General features: G+C 35.3%; 3 protein-coding genes across 6 annotated transcripts; 1 reads left to right on the top strand and 2 right to left on the bottom strand.

The window, feature by feature from the left end:
• Positions 1-1,142: 1,142 nt before the first annotated feature.
• LOC114421637 lies at positions 1,143-2,327 on the bottom strand. The gene is made up of 2 exons (XM_028387677.1): positions 1,497-2,327; positions 1,143-1,317 (listed from the first exon to the last, which is right to left on the bottom strand). Exons 1-2 carry the CDS (start codon positions 2,128-2,130, stop codon positions 1,280-1,282), a joined length of 672 nt encoding a protein of 223 aa, XP_028243478.1. The 5' UTR covers positions 2,131-2,327; the 3' UTR covers positions 1,143-1,279.
• Positions 2,328-3,718: 1,391 nt separating this feature from the next.
• On the bottom strand, positions 3,719-9,415 carry LOC114421638. Of its 4 annotated transcripts, XM_028387682.1 has the most exons (6): positions 9,088-9,415; positions 8,592-8,792; positions 8,113-8,364; positions 5,383-7,506; positions 4,570-4,754; positions 3,719-4,470 (listed from the first exon to the last, which is right to left on the bottom strand). In XM_028387682.1, the coding sequence occupies exons 1-6, from the start codon at positions 9,122-9,124 to the stop codon at positions 4,087-4,089; spliced, it is 3,183 nt and encodes a 1,060-aa protein (XP_028243483.1). In that variant the 5' UTR covers positions 9,125-9,415; the 3' UTR covers positions 3,719-4,086. The 4 variants fall into 4 exon arrangements, with proteins under 4 accessions (XP_028243483.1, XP_028243480.1, XP_028243479.1 ...); XM_028387679.1 differs by having other exon boundaries at positions 3,719-4,754; positions 5,383-7,500; positions 9,088-9,413; XM_028387678.1 differs by having other exon boundaries at positions 3,719-4,754; positions 9,088-9,413.
• Positions 9,416-9,575: 160 nt separating this feature from the next.
• On the top strand, positions 9,576-16,552 carry LOC114420892 (protein TIC 22-like, chloroplastic). Its single transcript, XM_028386603.1, has 7 exons — positions 9,576-9,611; positions 13,065-13,523; positions 14,286-14,342; positions 15,836-15,895; positions 15,991-16,071; positions 16,144-16,179; positions 16,276-16,552. Exons 1-7 carry the CDS (start codon positions 9,576-9,578, stop codon positions 16,354-16,356), a joined length of 810 nt encoding a protein of 269 aa, XP_028242404.1. The 3' UTR covers positions 16,357-16,552.
• Positions 16,553-17,407: the final 855 nt, after the last annotated feature.

Below are 17,407 nucleotides of genomic sequence, written 5' to 3' on the forward strand. Positions count from 1 at the left end.
ATTACCAAACTCATCAAGATTTGAACCCTAGTAAAAGATTTCTTATTAAAATTGAAACATTTTCGTACAGAATTGAATGATAAGCCCAGGTTGTAAAGGGTCAACGTTAGATTATAATTATATATATAAAAAAAACATTGTTGCAATGGTTAAAATCTGCTGAAAATTCAGACAACTTCCTTGTTGATAATGATAGGACTATGGTCGTCTGCAAAAATAGTCATAACTTTCATTGTTTGACCTGAAAAGAACTGCGGCTCTTACAACTCCATGTCTCCATCCAACATAATAAAAGTAGTACCATGTTCTCCACAAGGAAACAGAGAAAAAAGAGAGAGAGAGAGAGAGAGAAGAAACAAACGATGCAGAGAAGACTATACCGAACCAACTTCAAAATGGAGGAAACATCAGCAGGGCAAAAAAAAAAAAACTTTAAAGTTGTGCCTGAAACTGTAGTCATGGACTGATTTTCAAAACCTTGGGTAGGAGCATATATGAAAAAGATACACATTACTTGATTCAAACATGCGAGAAGATGATTCACTAACCAGAAATGTTCTCTAGCAAATGAAACAGAAGGACACATTTATGAGTTATTCTCATACATATTTACTGTTGTTTCCGTGGAAATGGACAATTTCAAAATGCCAATGTAAAGTAAACACTTTTTGTTGCTAAAACAGATACACTTCTATTCAAATATTAAATACATATTAGCCACCATTTTGTCATTTGATAATGGATTGCAGATTCAGAAGTGTAGAGCAAAATGGAGAAAACTAGGGAGAAGAATATGTTGTCATCAGAAAAATAAAATAAAATATATATATATATATATATATATATATATATATATCATTGCAATTGGAAGGGTGAGGAGAGAACTAGAGGAGGTAAAAACCATAAGCACCAACATGGTTTGTGGTCCCCAAATTGCCCAAAGCTTCCTGTAAAGAATATTCAGAAACAGACTTTGAAGATCTATGCTTCCAGATAATGACCCTTGTATGCTACTAATAATTCCTCTGCATTTTCTCTGAAATGTGGTATATACTTGTCCAAGAACACCTCCTCAGACAAGCATAACAAATGAATGTAACTCGGGACCTTCTTGCAAAGTTTTTTTTCTATCAAGAGCTGGAAGACTCTATATCGAGGAAGCACGCGATCCTCCATGCTATACATTAAAACCCTTGGCTGATGAACCAGGACTGATTTGGGCAGCATAACTGTATGCAAGAAGAATTCCAGTCCAACCTTCACCTTCTTCTCTGATGTTCTAAGCAAAGTTGGGGATCTTCTGAACATTTGCAGGCCCTCCTCATTGGAAAAACCAAAACAAATAATTAGCTTCAGTTTTCTCCTAAATGTTTTATAGCTCAAACTACTTATTGAATGGATTGCATGGACAAGCATTCTTGAATTTTCATTGAAACCCATGTCTACAGCGCGCGAAACATAGTCTCCTATAATAGACTGCCGTGTGATGAAAATACCTGGCTGTAGTTTGAGTAGCATTGCAAGATGAGACCCAACAATGCCACAACTTTCCAAGAAGACAACATTGTTCATAAATTTTTTGTAATTTGGGAGTATCCGGCCACATCTGAGCAAAACATGAACAAAATCTTTCTCACTGCAGAGAATTTTCCCAATAGCTTCCACAGAGGGGACCAATGTTTTCTTCAAACTGAAAGTCAAAATGGAGGAATTCTTGGAAATGAACTTGCACAACTCCGAGCGCTCGAGACCCAACAGCTGAAAGAGCTCAATTTTGGGTCTCAAGATTTTGTCAACATCAGTGAACAGTATCTGGGGTTTGTGACGAATCAAAAAGAGAATCTGGGCTTCAGAAAACCCAAATTGTTTGAAAAAACTGAGCACAGACAAGGGGTTTTGGGGGAATCTGCTGCTTGAAACACGTTTTGAGATGTAGAAGGATTGAGTTCTCGAGAAATCGAACTTGGCATTTAGATAATCAATAATGGAAGTGCTTTCCTTTGAGTGTTGGCATGTGGAGAAAGAAGAGAGAAAGGATCTGACAGAGTGAGAAGAGAAAGAGAAGTGATTGGAAAGGGAAAATAAAAGAGCAGGGTGTGACTTGAGGGATTGCATTAACAAACAAGACATCAAACACTAAAGAAGGGGTTCTTACTTCTTAGGTTGTCTATTTCGGATTTGCAGCTACTAAAGTTGTCTACTTTGGTTTTGCAGCTACCATTGTTGAGAATCGGAGACTCACTCACTTCGCTGCTGGTGGCGTCGTTCGGTCGATGGTTGCGGAGTTGGGGGATTGGGTTTCAACCCTACGCGCCACGGTTGGGCCTGGCCCCAAGGGTACCAACTATCTATTCAAAAAGGCCCAACCTAATAAAATTGATTAATATTACTACTATAAAATTGTGACTAGATTATTTCCTACAGCAAAAAAAAAATAAAAATATTATCGTTATTTTAGAGAAGAAGAAAATATCACTGTTGATGATTGTCAGTGCACCTCCAACCTATTAACATTCAGAAAAATGCTTTTAATAAACTTTTTTTTTTTTACTGTTGAGAGCATTATTTAAAATGCTTTAAGATAAAAAACAAACACATTTTATATTTTATAATGACTAAAATAAATAAAAAATATAGATAAGAAAATGAAAAAAAGTTAAATTGCAGGAAAAAAATATATCTGCGTCTTTTTTTTATAACTAAATTGGATGAAATTTATAGAGCTGGTTAAAAAGGGACATGAATTTCAATTAATAGAAGGAAAAAACGTTACTAAAAAGTATGTTAATACCAAGAGGATCTAATTTGATTGGTTAAGTAGAATATTTGTTAAGCAAGATATATGAATTATTATAAATCTTTGTAAATATTTTTGATTCTTATGAATAATGTTAATGTTGTCAACATATTAATTGAGGTTAAGTATAATGGAATTTATAATTTTATTAAATGTTTGATCTTCTTAAAAAAAATTGTCACCATGACATTGACTAAAAATGTTCACCAGATCTCCCTAAAAAACCTCACTAATCATTGTTAGTGGAGTTTTTATTTATAAATGATTTTCAGCACACACTCACGTGTAATAAAAAAATGAATTTTAATTATAAATATATTGCATATTTAGTGATTAATATAAATTAAATTTTAATGTGCTAACAATGGTATCCTTATTCATTAGCATAATAGATAGTACTTTGAAAAACTAGAATAATTACAATATACTGAGCGCGCATGTTCGATTTCTTGCAATGCACTTTGCTCCTTTTCTACTCCTTATATCTTATTCTCTTTCTTTTTATAAGGTCTACTACTTTCCGTGACAGAAATAAAATACACAATCTACTTGACTTAAAATCAAAGACTTGAAAAATGATATGTCAATGTAACATCACAAAATTCGTCAAGATTCCTCCGTACTGAATTTTAACATATCAACGTTCTAAAAATTTGAGACCACCAATTAAATAAGAATAAAACAAATCCTCCACTAATTGTTCTACATGCTTATGGTTATGTGAACTTTTTTCAGAGTCAATTTATTCTCCCGCCTTTTACAGCTATTTCTGAAAGCGAATTCCTCCTTCATGCACACATGCATGATTGAGTCTACTCTATATACAGGTATTAATGAGATCCTTAAAGCAGAATCCCTCAATCCCATTTCTCTCATTAGGGCTTCTACTATTAAAGGATTTAACAAGAATGAATCCCAATGTAAAAGGCAGAAACTGCAAGTTATTATGAGACTTAATCTAAGACAGAGACAATATGCCCCGACCCTTGGGACCAAAATTTCAAGAACTAAGACCGGACTAAAATATAGGTCCAGGCCAAAATAATGATAGGTTACTAAGTATAGTAAAAATGTATGATTGCAAGGATAAAATAATAACTGAAGATGGTCAACATATAAAACCAAACTCCTAGGAGGCTACCAAAATGAACAGAAGACACATGATCAAAATATGCACCTAAAGACAAACTAAAAACAGAAAAATACTGCAAATAGCATGTCAATAACAAGAATCCATCAGAGTGGAGAGCTGAGTGGAAGCATTATCAGAACCTAGTAATTTTCTACCTTCACCGAGGACCGACTGACGTGCAGCATACCAATTGTATCCAGTATGGTCTGCTCTTGACTTTCCTTTTTTCTCTCTTGATGTCTGCAGGATATCTTGCTGGAGAGTTCCATTCTTTTGCAGCCTCTCCTTTCACCACTTGAGCCACAGGGGATTCAGGACCCAGAATGGAGTTAACAGTTGTCAATCCAGAACCATTCTTCTCCAGAACTTTACCACTCTTCTGATTCACAGAGTTTTCCATTTTTGGAGATCTTGGCTTGCTACTATGGGCAGCCTCACCTAAGAGGCTCTTCAGAGGAGTGTGCTCCTTACTGGTGCTCCAGTTTGTCACCTTGGCAATTATTTCTTCATTCTTCTTCCTCCCTTGAGACTCGTTGACAACCTGCGTGAGAGTGGGAAACCAAGCAGCCTGTGAAGTGGAATCTGTATGTTGTGTGTTCTGCCCCTTCTGGACTTCAGAAGCAGAAGCTTTGGGGCTAACCTGACTAGGATCAACCAAGGTCATGAAAGATGGTGGTTCAAACATTTCTGAGTTTCCAGACTGCTGTCTGTCAGGTGTAGCTTTTGAGTTGTTCAAGCTTGATTTCCCTGTTGATGCCAGCAAGCCAGTTGATGGCAAAGTTTCAGCATCAGTAACAGCTGGTGCATCGGATTGCATTGAGAGAACTGTTTAATGGATCATGAAGGAAAAATTAAAAATCAATTCGTTTGCTCCAAAAAATCATTAAAGTATTTTAGTTTTGTTGCTTTATACAAATAATGCGAGGCAAGGACAAAACAAAAGAGATGGATCCTCTTCCGGGTTTCCTCTTCACCTTTCCACGAGGAAAAACAATCCTAGAAAGAATGAGGGAGAAAAAACTATATGGATCACACCAAAGCAACAGGCAAATATAAATTTGGTGAAAATCATAGAGAGACAAGATCTAGGCTTGCATCTTTGTAAGCATGAAAAAATTATTACCAATGAAATTCATTAGGAAATTTTAGCACCAGGCAAGATTCAGGGATGCACAATTGCACACAGGTATAGCCAGTATGTAATATCACTAATATGTATGTGTCTTTAGTGTGTATAAGTTAATGCAAAAATATCTCACCCATTCTAATCAACTAAGAAAAAGGAGTAATATTGCAGTATAGCACCTAGTTCTACAGATACTTCTCTTTATCAAGCACTGCATCACATTACCTGGTTTCATTGACTAACCCTAGCATATTAAAATGGCCTAACTAGAGAATGTATCTAAACAGTACAAATGTTTTCTATTAAAAACAACAAATGTATATATACCTGAAACAGAACCCCAGTTCCCTTCCAAACTGTCACACCGGCTACCTGAGTCAACTGAAGCATCAACTCTGGATGAACCAAGTTTACCCAAGTTATTACCAGTTTGATCTTGAACAGGCACAGCATTAGACACTTCCCTGTCCGGCTGAGCAGAAGGTACAGTAGTTAAAGATGTATATTCCCTAGCAAGGTCTTCTGTAGCTTTCACTAATAGTCCAGCATCTTGAGCTTGACGTGATTCGGTATAAGTATCAACAGATTTGTTATATTCTTCATTTAGTTTGATATTAATATTGATTTCATCTTCTTTTATGTCTTTCTGGGAACCTGGTAGTGGATTAATATTTCTGCACTCTGTACCATTTGACTTGTTCACAGGTCCATCATCCACAATGTCTGAAGACTCTGAAATAGCTGGGCTTTCAAAATGACCAGTAGCAGATTTCGGCAATAAAGCATCACTCACAGTAGGCCTTTCCATACATTGAGCATCAGGAATATCACATTGTTCATTTTTACCCATTTCACCAGCAGCATCACTCTTACCAGCGCTGTCACTCTTAAATAAGTCATCTGATTGCTTGACTTCAGATTGCAAGATGTCACCAGGTTGAAGATCTTTCAATATAATTTCAATATCATTTTCTAAATTAGATTCTACATCCTTGCCATCTAAAGCTACATCATTTATTTCAGTTATTTTTTCCTCATGATGACTTGTGCTGTCTATGTTAATTGCCCTAGTTGTTTCACTAGTTGCAGACCTAAAGGATTCGTCCCTCTGACTCTCATTAGAAGAGGCCATTAAACTATCTTCTGGTAAACTTATCTGCTGGGAATTTTTACACACATCATCAGGTCCATGCTCTTCAGAAAAGTGAACCATATGAATTTCATTTTTCTCAGTTTTCATAGCTTTCATAGATGCATCAGTCTCATCTGATCTTTGATGACTTTCAACTGTGAGCTGGGCTGGAGAAACTTCGGTACACTGTTCAGCATGCACTTCTTTAGGCGTAGGCTCACTGTTGACCAGCTCCATCTTCATGCTATTATCTAGAACATCCATATCTGGAGAGAGGATGTCACTTTTTTCACTCAATTGGTTTGCATTGAAATGAAATTTATTTTCCTCAGTAACATTGTTCTTTAAGTCATCTCCCTTATATTTCAATGACTCGGATGATTGTAGGAAAGGATTTTGGTATACCACTCCTTCAAGATCTTTAAAGTCTCCATACTCACTTTGAGGATGTGCTTCATCTGATATATCATCACACGTAGGAAGAAGATCAACATTAACATTTCCTTCTCCCTTTTCTGGCAAAATTTTGTCATCACTGGAAGTAGCAAACTGTACCACATATGCAGAGTCTCCCTGTGCGTCATTTGTGATTACAACCGAGTTTAACTCAAGAGGGAGGTTATCTGGGGGCAACAAAGAAAGGAACTCAGCACCATTATTTTCCTTCAGATGAACAGCTCCATCACCCACTTCATGATCCAAGGAAACTATATCACAAACGGCTATTTTAGACACTTCTTCACTCATTTCACCTACAACTTTATCAGATGATTCCACAATTTCAACCACATCTCTGTAGGAATTAATCTCAGCGCCATTATTTTCCTTCAGATGAACAGCTCCATCACCCACTTGATGATCCAAGGAAATTGCATCACTAACAGCTATTTTAGACACTCCTTCACATGTTTCACCTACAACATTATCAGATGATTCCACAATTTCAATCACATCTCCAGCAGAATTAATCTCATCCTTTTCTTTCAAATTAGTTTCCTTTGCAACAGATATCAAAATGCAATCTGTCACATTCTCAACAGCATGGATTTTCTTTTCTGGCAATATATCAAGCATGGCTTCAGCTTTGCCAGGAAGTGAGTCACTTAACAAACCAAAAAAAACATCACTATCCACATTAGTTGATACTTCGGTTCTCAAGTCTGCAATGGAACTTGACAATGGATCCACAGTAGGGCCCGACAATTGACCTTGCAACTCCACCATGTTTCCCAATTCAACACTTTCATTTTGAAAAATATTAGGATTTTGAATTTGGCTGTCATCAGTTGACTTGTCAATTAACTGACTTGCATCTGCAGCTGAGAAACAGATAATCAGACATGAAAGAACCGCCGAGAAGAAACAAAGCACACAGTAAAAGGGATATAATGTCAGAAAAAATGCCTATTCAATAATTTTTGGAAAATAAATATGTAGTTGTGTCATCATCTGGGCACAGCAATACACTTGTGCTATCCTGGATATTTGCATCAATATCCTTCCAAAAGTTTGAATATACAAAAACTCTCATTTTCTTGTTTCTAACACTCAAATTACACTCATAAAAGGTTAAATTTCACTGAACAAAAGAAAGCAAGACAAATTGTGCACGTTTAGTTGGATCCATGTCAGTATTGATGCTCATCATGTAGCAGTCATGTGAACAGATGCAGATCACGATGCAAAATTTTGCTTTCTAGAACTAAGTTGAGCAATCCAATTAATGTAAATGAAGTCAATAAACAGCTTTACAGATTTTTTTCCAATCATCAAGCTTAATACCTGTACGTCATGCAAAACCATATTTACCCTTATTTTTAATTACCCAGGCCAAAATGTTTTGCCGCACACAAGTCGATACTGAGTGAAAAAAGTAACAAGGCAATTTAATAAAAGGACATGTGATGTAAAACCTATCTTCCCACCATTGAAATCTTTGTCCTCAGAAGACCCTGAAAATTTTGTTTCTTTTATGTCAACCCTTTCCACATCAGCACCTGAGTCCAAACTATCTTGCAACCGTTCCTTGATTTCTGGAATTGATCCACTATCCGAAAAGTCTGCAACTGCATCCGAGAACACCTCATCTTCTGATCTAATTATTTTTTCTCCATTTCCTTCATTGCCCTTCTCTTTGTTGCCTGTCTCCAAGGATTTTGGACCTGACACAACCAAACCTCATAAAATAGATACAAATCAGCAAACCTGCTGTTTTGGAATGTAGTACTAATTTTAAAGCCTATACATATAGAAAAGTAATTAAAATTAATCTCACTAAGTCAAGATCAGGTAGAATTACTTCATTTCCTAGTATTCCTCAGCGTCAAAGTTAGTTAGATTTACTTCATTTCCTAGTATTTCTCAGTATTAAAGTCAAAACCCTACAAATAAGAAGGAAATTAACCTGGTGTTTTGTGATCATCATCAGAAACATGTTCATCATCTGAGCCATTCAAATGGGGTTGTCCCTCGGAGGCGGACAGTTTGTAACCTTCAATGGTTCCACAGATCTTCTTATGAGCACGCCTGTGCTTGGCACTCGGATGTGGATTTGGAAATGGCCATCCACATTTGTGACACAGATGAACTCCATGACTCTCGTGCCCTTCAGCATCAAAATTTCCAAAATAAAAAATAAAAAAATAAGACCATAAAAATCTTCACCTTGAGAAACTTGAAACACTTGAAAAAAAAAAAAGAACACAGACACAACTTCCAAAACCAGACACCCCAGAAAGACAACAACTTTTCATAAGAAAAGCACCAAAGTAACAAAATAATATAATAATATAATAATGGAATATGGAAAGGAAAAGAGAGAGAAGAAGAGGAAGAAGAAAGGGGGGAAAAGAGGATGAGGGCAGTGACCCTTTAAAGAGAAAATGCAAAAGAAAAAGCACCTGCAGTGTGAGTTCTTCTTTGATCCTGGTTATCCATTGACAATGAAAGAGAGTAAGAAAATCCAACAAGTGAAAAACCCAGAGGAAGAAGAAGAATGGAGAGGCCAGAAAAACCAAAACTTTAGTGGAATGGAAGCAGAACAGAGGGAGGGTTGGTGTATGTGTGTGTGTTAGAGTAAGATAAACAGAGAAGCTGCAGAGAAAGAAGAGGGTAATTACAATGGAAGTGGACTAGTACACTCCTGGTTTGGAAGAACAGCATAAAAAACAAAAGGGCCCGCACCCATGTGGACAACGTAAGTCACTCACTGTTCATGGGAAACACGAAACTTCCGTTTCCATCTCTATTCTCCGCTTCAAACACTTGTACACTCGTACGTCTAAAAGGGTATTTTAGTCTTCTAACGTACAACACTCAGTTCCACATGCGCTGCACGTGCCTCTGCCCGTGACGACCTTTCCACCGCTGCGGATAGTGGAAGGGTCACATGGCTGTGACGGTGGGGAGAATGACGGCCAATGAGGTTAGTGGTTGGAGTAAAATCTTTGTGATGTGTCGTGTCATTGGTACATGTAATGTAGTGTAGTGTGTACGGTCTATCCATGTAAGCGTCCAAAGCCAAGTGAGAAAGTATGTCCCCTGCGTACGTAGCAACCCCTTCTAATACTTCTATTGCTATTTTTTTGTTTTTGTTTGTATCTGAGAAACGATGGTTACGCTGCCATTAGGTTTGGGTTTGGTGTATTTCATTACTATTTCTCACTTCTCTGTATTTATTAAAAATTGCTATTCTTAATTAGGCCATGGGAGGCTTTTATTGTGAGCTCGTGCAAAATTATACTAACATGGAAGACTATAGTATAGGGTACGATTATATTCACCAAAATAGAAAATTTTAGGTTGTCCAAATTGAGATGTAATTTAATAAAAATGGTATAAACTACTAATGTGTTTCATTTATTTCATCATTTCTCTTCTAAGTTTCAAACCTAACCAGAGTTGTCACCACCAATCAATGTAATTTCTATTTTAAATTGGAATAACACTATTCGGCAAGAGAACACGTTGATCTTAAATGAAATAAAACAATAAAAAATAATTATGCAAAAGTCAACAAACATATCAAATTATTGTAAAAAAATTCTGTTTACTTTTTTTTAATACAGAATCTTTTGTTTACTTTATAGCAATTTGTGAGAAGCATCGAAGATGGGACTAGTATTTCTTAACCAAATTTCTTTTAAGTTTTAATGCATTCTAATAATTTAAACGTACAAAAATAATTATAATAGAATAAAAATCAAAACTTTTGGGACGTGGGACCATCCCCAACATATGATTGTTGATGTACGCAGATTCTGCTGTTGGACTACTCAATCGTCTCGCTTTCGAACCAACAGTATATGTATGGAGTAGTTCAGTTTGGATTCATACACATTACACAGTTCACAAATCATTATCATGCTTATTTATCTGTAAAGATTTTTTTAAAATAAAAATAACAATATTAAATAATAAATCATGAAATAAACTGTCATTGCAAGTTTAAGATGAATTAAATTAATTATAAAGGTCAACCCAATATTACAATATATCTTGAAACACATTAAAAACAAACAAACTTAGGTGTACTGATCCTAAATAGAAAATATTAGTAATAAAAAATACTAGTTTATTCTCGTTAAGGATGCAATATATTGGTGCACCAAGAGTAGTGTAAACTTAAAGAGATTCCAAGTTATTAGAAATGGGCGGTGACGGAGACGGCCACAATAATTTGGTGAGTTAAGTGGTGCAATGGTAGGGCCCTCAACAAGTGCTGTGCTGTTGGGGATCTTGTGGGTAGAATCATCTTTGCCTAACTGTCCGATCTAAGAAATTTTATTTAAGGTGGTTAGTGTCGGAGCGTGCCTTAGAAGACAATAAAGAAGTACTATAATCACATAACAACAAATATTGGTATTTTAATTGCGTTAAATGATCAAATGATAAGGGGAGAGGGACCTTTCACCTTTGTCCTTTTACTGCCGAGTTAAATGTGCATTGAAAATTAAAGAACACATATAATTAGAATTTATAAGTCTTAAAGCTAACTGTGAACTTTGATAAATTTTACCCATCTCTAAAAAGAGGGAGCATGGATGGGTCGGATTGGTTTATTTATGTTCTTACACGATCTGAAAATTTGTTATAATCAATTTCTTGAAGCCGACTCTGTCTTTAATCCCGTTCAAAATCTAGTCTTTTTGGGACAAAATTGAGCTACCTATCATTATAACTTATAGATCTTAACATTGTGTATAGTTAACCGAAGGATGAAAAAATAATAAAACTTAAGTTAAAATATGTTTTACAATATATAATTCAAAACAAAAAATAGCATGTTATAAAAAATACTATCATTTAAATCAAAATATTACTCATACTATATATTTGTTAGAAAAACATAGACTTTCAAAAATAATCTTAGACCTTAAACTTTCGAATTTGTCCTCAAAATGCATCAAACTATATTTTTAAAACGTGAAATCCATTCAAATTAATTTCTTATTGAGCTGGGTTAGAGGTCAAGTTTAGTCTTTGCTCATTCCTAAATTATATTATGTGTGATTATATATACATTTGAGTCATTGTAAATTTTTTGGTATAAGAACTCAAGTCTTCCTTTGAATAAAAAAAAAATGTGATTGTAGGAATAACACATATATTCATGAAGGTGGCATGTGTGGAGTTGTTTTCATGTGATGCTTATCATGCTTCATTGATGTGCATAAAGTGTATACAACTTTTTATCTTTAGGCTTTGGGAGTCGATAAATGAATATTTTTAGATCTTAAAGCGAATTTATGTGTTTAGTTAATTGAAGGACAAGTCAAACTTAGTTGGTTGTAGCCTCGTGAGCTTGTTGATTCCTTGGTCTTGGTGAAGCTCAACCTTTGTCTAACGACTTTGATTGATCGAGACATCAAGTTGGATGATTCATAGTCTCTCAAGCACAAAGCTTAAAATATATGAGAATTTGTCATATTCACATGCATTCAAACACTCATTGACCAACTAGGTCTCCAAAACACCGTGAAGATGATCAAGAGAGAGTTCGAGTATGTTAGTGCCTACTAAATAAAACAAGGGGACAATATTTTCTATGGGTTGGGTTGGGGTTGTTCTCCATAAAGAGGAATTGTTGTTTGGGGTGGGTGGGATTTAGGTTTATAGGGTTATCCTTGTTGGTGGGCTATCCTAAATGCATTTTTTTTCTTCTTTTTGATTTAGTTATTTTTAGTATAAAAATATTAATGGATGATTTTTAAACCGTCAAAGAGTGTAAAAGTGATGCATGTTTATACTTTAACAAAATTAGTTTTAATTTGAATACAATGACTTAATTGAACCAATTTAGAAATTTATAGATCTAAATTGAACAATTTAAAAAATAGAAGATAAAATTGAACTTTAAAAATAAATTAGAGAATGAAGATGATAATTTAGCCTAAAAGTATAAAAAAGAAAAGGAAATATATTTAGCAATTGTGGAGATATAAATAGCCATTGCCGTTCCTATTTTCGTTTTGCTCCATAAGAATATAGATATAGAATCCCTAAATGGCTGTTGGGTCATCAATTTAGCCAGCTAGCCCAAAACCATTTGCAACATACAACACACAAGCATACTAACAGAGGATTAGTTTACAATTTTTTTTTTCTTTTTAAACCGCACCCCCAAATCCCCAATCAATGTTTTTTTTTTGTCATTTTGCATTTCTATAATGTTTTTATACTTATATTTGATTTCAGTATTTCGAAATATAAATTTCAAAACATTGACAAATTGGCTTCCGGATTTTAAAACTCGAAGTTGTATAAAAAATTAATCCTCAGAATTTAATTTCTAGAAATATATATTTTCATAGTTAATTTCAGAACATAATTTTTTCTACATTTAGAAACCAAGTTTATCGGATGATGTAGAATGTAGAGATTAAAATTGATTAATATTTTTAGGAAAAAAAACACGATAGTACTTTCCTTGCCAACAAAGGCTTTGAAGTTTCTATCTTCTTCTCTGCACTCTAGAAAGAAACATGATGAACTTCGACGGCTTCCAGAAGGCAATCGAGGAGCGCTTAGAGGGAATTCCCGTTGCTTCCGAGGAGTTTCTCTTGGTCTCGGGCTCTTCCTCTTCTGCTTCAGCAAGGACGACGCCGAGGCTCTCCTCAGCCAGGTTACGCTTATTGACCCCCACGCGCGCCAGGGCTCTAAAGTTGTCCCCGTTGCTTTGAACAAGGTCCTTCCTCTCTCTCTCTCTGTTTCCGTTCTTTATTTCTCTCTCGCGTTTGGTTTGCTTTGCTTTCTCCTCCAGGTGTTTCAGCTCAAGGTGAACAGCGTTGCTTTTAGATTGATACCTGAGTTCTCTCAAGTCAAAAATGCCCTCAAAGTGAGTCTTTTTCTTATAATTATATTATCGTTTGCAAATATTTTAGTTGATTGGCCCTGCGTACTGTAATACCGATCACACGCAAGGTTTTAAAAAACGGTTGTGGTTTCGTAACCCTCCTTCATAATGCGGGAAATTTTGGATAAATGCAGTCGATGTAGTCACAATTGTGGTCACGGATACTCCAAATACCTTCAAATGTGATTTTTAGAATTGGAGGCAGTGAGGATTCAATTATGGACCACTATTCTTTTTTTCCTTCCACCTCTAGCAGATGAATTGGCCTTATTCTTCACTCTTCGGTGTTTTTATTAATTCGTTTAGCCCATGCCCCTTGATAGTTGGTACTCTCGGGATTATGATTGATTGTGATTTGTGATGTTGTCTAATGGAGGAAGGTAGAAGTTTCTCTTTGAGCTAGTTTCTTTTTTAATACTCTGTGTGCAATTTATGTCGACAAATCTTTCTTGGGGAAAAAATTACTGTGTGGATAGAAATCCTCTTAACAAGTTTACTGTGATTTTGGATTGGTTCTCACCAATTACTAGAATTATAGCTTGGCTGCTCTGGTGTACTAGTCATTTTCAAATTATGTTGGTCTAATTAGCTAATTTTATACAATTTTCTTAAAATCCGTCATGCATACTAAAAATTAGTTGATGTGAAGTTTGGAAATTTGCTTGTAATCCCTGTATAACCTATGGACCTTGCTATTGGTCATTGAGCTGTACAGTAATGATAATGTATGCTCGTGCTTTACAGGAGAGGGAAAAATCTGGCTTCGCTTCCAGTGGCTTTTCTGGTGTTCCAGTTTTCCAGGTTCTTCTCTCTGCTTTTTAGGTCTGGACATTCCATTTGTGTCGAAATTCCTATGTTGCAAGCTATTTGACAGTAGGGAATTCATTGATATACTAAAATGCCAATCAAAATGGGACCTTTTATTTTTTGGCTAAAACGTCAAATAATATGGAACGGAGGGAGTAGCAACAGGCCCACAATTAGGAAAATAGTTAAAGTATTTAGAGAGTTGTTGTTAGTTAGCATTCTGATGCTGTAATAGAGGTAGGATATAAATAGTGGGAGAGAATGTAAGTGGAAGGAGTTAGTTGGTTGGTTAGTCTTGGGTGGGAGAGACCAGGCTTTTGATTCTTTGGAGACTACTTTAATAAGAGATTCTCCTCATTCTGGGTTCCATTGATCCAGAGCGGGAGGATGCTGCTCAATAAATTTGCCTTTCTTTCATTCTGTTACATTCATATGATAGGAACCCAAACCCCAAGCTCCTCCTCTACAGGTTTACAACCTAAACCATTATTCTATCCATGAATTCCTAACTATAGACCACCCAAAATTCTTGTACTTTACTGCTACCCATAAATTGCTGCTAGCACATGCCTGGAGTCCTGTATCTTTCAAACTTCAGATTAGCCACCCATTCACAAATTCATAAACCACGATTCCTTTCTTCAAAGTTCAAACCTGTGACTTCGGAATCATGGATGCCTTACACCTGTCACTAACCATATGTCAGCAAATCTCCTTTTTCAGTTTTGCATCTTTGCTTTCATTCATAAGATGTGAACATAAACTGTGCTAAACCTCCTTTCTCTGCTTTTATTGACTGGTGAGTGCACAGCCATTTACACCATGAGTTCTATTTATATCATGATGTACTTTATATCAAATCAAGGATGCATATATTCTTATTTGCTCACTTTAGAGAGGTTAGAAAGCTTGGACATGATAAGAGGCACCTATACAGTACAACTTGAAATGAGTATCAAACATTAAAAATTGTGGGCATGTAACACAAATTAAGTATCAAGTATAAAATTAAAACAAAAAACACAAATCTTGAATCAAAAGAGAGAATTGGTGTTTTAAAGTTAGCATGAGTCTTTGTAGACATAATAAAAGGTTATCATGTTTCTAGTTTTTGTGGCATTCCCATATGTATCGGTAAAAAATTTAAATATAAAAGTAAAAAAAAAAAACTATTTGACACGAATATGTGTCCAACACACAGGTACAACTTATATTTTGAAGTATCTGTACTTCCTTGTTTGCCATTTTTTTTAATGGATTTGTTATGTTTGTGTTATGAAGAAAATTGATTGAGTTGATACTATATTAGACACTATGAACTGGACTTGTTCTACTGTTCTGCAAGTATATTTTGAGCACTGATTCTTATAATCTTGTTATCATAATTTGTGATTGCACTCATTTCTATTGATGCTATGTTACCTTAATTTTTTTCATGCGTGAATCCCTTAACTAGTATTTTGAATTGTTATGTTGGTGAGTTTCAGTCCAGAAATCTGATATTGAAGAGCCAAAGTAAGAGATTTCGTCCACTTTTCTCCAGAAAGGTGTTGCTGATTTGCTAGCATTGAGTTACCTGAGATTAGGTAGGTAGAAATGAAGCTGAGATTTTTTTGTTTCTCACCTTTTGAATTTTTCACAGGAGGACTTAGAAAATACACTTAAATCGGCAGCCCGTGAGCAGAACAAATTAAATTCCACTATGAGAAAAGGGGATATCCAGGTATAGGCCTCAATGACTCCCTTCAATGTATGACCTGTTGTTTCAGAGGACTCACCATGATTTATTTTTCAGGTTGCCACTCTAGAGGATGTAATAAAAGAAATGAAGGTGAGTGCCAGAGTTACAGTAGAAGATGGAATTTTCTTAATTTTACATGCAATGTATCTATTTCGTAAATCGAGACTAAATAAAATAATTTTGCAGGAAAATTCTACATCGAACTGGGATGATGTTATTTTTATACCTCCTGGTTTTGATGTTTCAGACGACTCAAATGAGCAGTAGGGCAGGAGGATGCTCGAATTCATGTCACATTTTATACTTCTGGTAGTATTAGCTTTCAATCCATAGCACATGGCAAACAATTATTTAGGCTTTGTGCATACGACCAACTTCTGACTGCAAACTCTTCTACCCTGTCTTCAATATGAAACGTTATTGGAAAGTTTGGGTTTTGCATTTTCCACTTTGGTTTTCATTATCAAGTTGGTTTTATCATTCTTCATAATCTTTATTGCTAACGTACACTAATTGAAGTCTGAGATATCGTGCACCACTTGGAGGTGCATCACTTGATCGTGAGATTGCTATTGATTGAATTTGGGGCGGTGGTAAGATCTCAAATGGTAGCTATCTCTGACCTTGTTTATCTCATTGAGTCATTGTTTATCTCACGAAATTGTTCATCACTAACATGTTATATAAATGTGGTCTCATTCAATTTTCTGTTCAATTTTGGCTATTTCGTTAATCATTCGAGTGGTCTCATTATAACTTGGAACTCATATAGAGTGACTTATGCACAAAGCACTTAACATACGATAATCTTTTAACCAACGTATCGTCAACTATCAAGGAAGTTCCTCTATCTAATACAGTTGTCTTGGCTGAAGGAAAAAGATAGCTCACCCTACAATTTCAACAAAGTATAATCTTCCTTGATAGCACGGACAACTTTAAATTGACAATTGCCTTTTAAAATGGGGTAGTGCTGTAGTGGGAGGGTACAAGTCAAAGAAAAATAGGCTGATATCCAATCCAAAAGGCATACATTAGTTGGTCCTCCATTTATGGATAATAATATTGATATTATTTTTTATTTTTTTTGGTTTCTTGACGATTGCTGTTATAAATTGCTCACAGAAAAATCAATTTCAAGACACTTGAAGGACAATTTGTATTCATAAAGAGATGGGCACTAATTTGTTTTCAATTGTTTTACTGGAATTTGGGGGGAATGAAATGGAAAAGAGAAATAGATATCAAATATCATTTGTTTAAGAACTTCACCCCCCTCCCCCCAAATTTTATGTTAAAAATAACAATATATAATTTA

The sequence above is a fragment of the Glycine soja genome, chromosome 8, assembly GCF_004193775.1.
Source record: "Glycine soja cultivar W05 chromosome 8, ASM419377v2, whole genome shotgun sequence".
Classification (NCBI taxonomy): Eukaryota; Viridiplantae; Streptophyta; class Magnoliopsida; order Fabales; family Fabaceae; genus Glycine; species Glycine soja.

Coding starts and splice junctions, on each gene's coding strand:
- LOC114421637 (XM_028387677.1), bottom strand. CDS start 2,130: ATGTCTTGTTTGTTAATGCAATCCCTCAAGTCACACCCTGCTCTTTTA. Junction 1,318..1,496: donor GCTACTCAAACTACAGCCAG/GTATTTTCATCA, acceptor TCCAATGAGGAG/GGCCTGCAAATGTTCAGAAG.
- LOC114421638 (XM_028387678.1), bottom strand. CDS start 9,124: ATGGATAACCAGGATCAAAGAAGAACTCACACTGCAG. Junction 8,793..9,087: donor AAGAAGAACTCACACTGCAG/GTGCTTTTTCTT, acceptor TTGATGCTGAAG/GGCACGAGAGTCATGGAGTT. Junction 7,507..8,112: donor TGAGGACAAAGATTTCAATG/GTGGGAAGATAG, acceptor TCTGTTTCTCAG/CTGCAGATGCAAGTCAGTTA.
- LOC114420892 (XM_028386603.1), top strand. CDS start 9,576: ATGGCTGTGACGGTGGGGAGAATGACGGCCAATGAG. Junction 9,612..13,064: donor GGAGAATGACGGCCAATGAG/GTTAGTGGTTGG, acceptor TGTAGAATGTAG/AGATTAAAATTGATTAATAT. Junction 14,343..15,835: donor CTGGTGTTCCAGTTTTCCAG/GTTCTTCTCTCT, acceptor GGTGAGTTTCAG/TCCAGAAATCTGATATTGAA.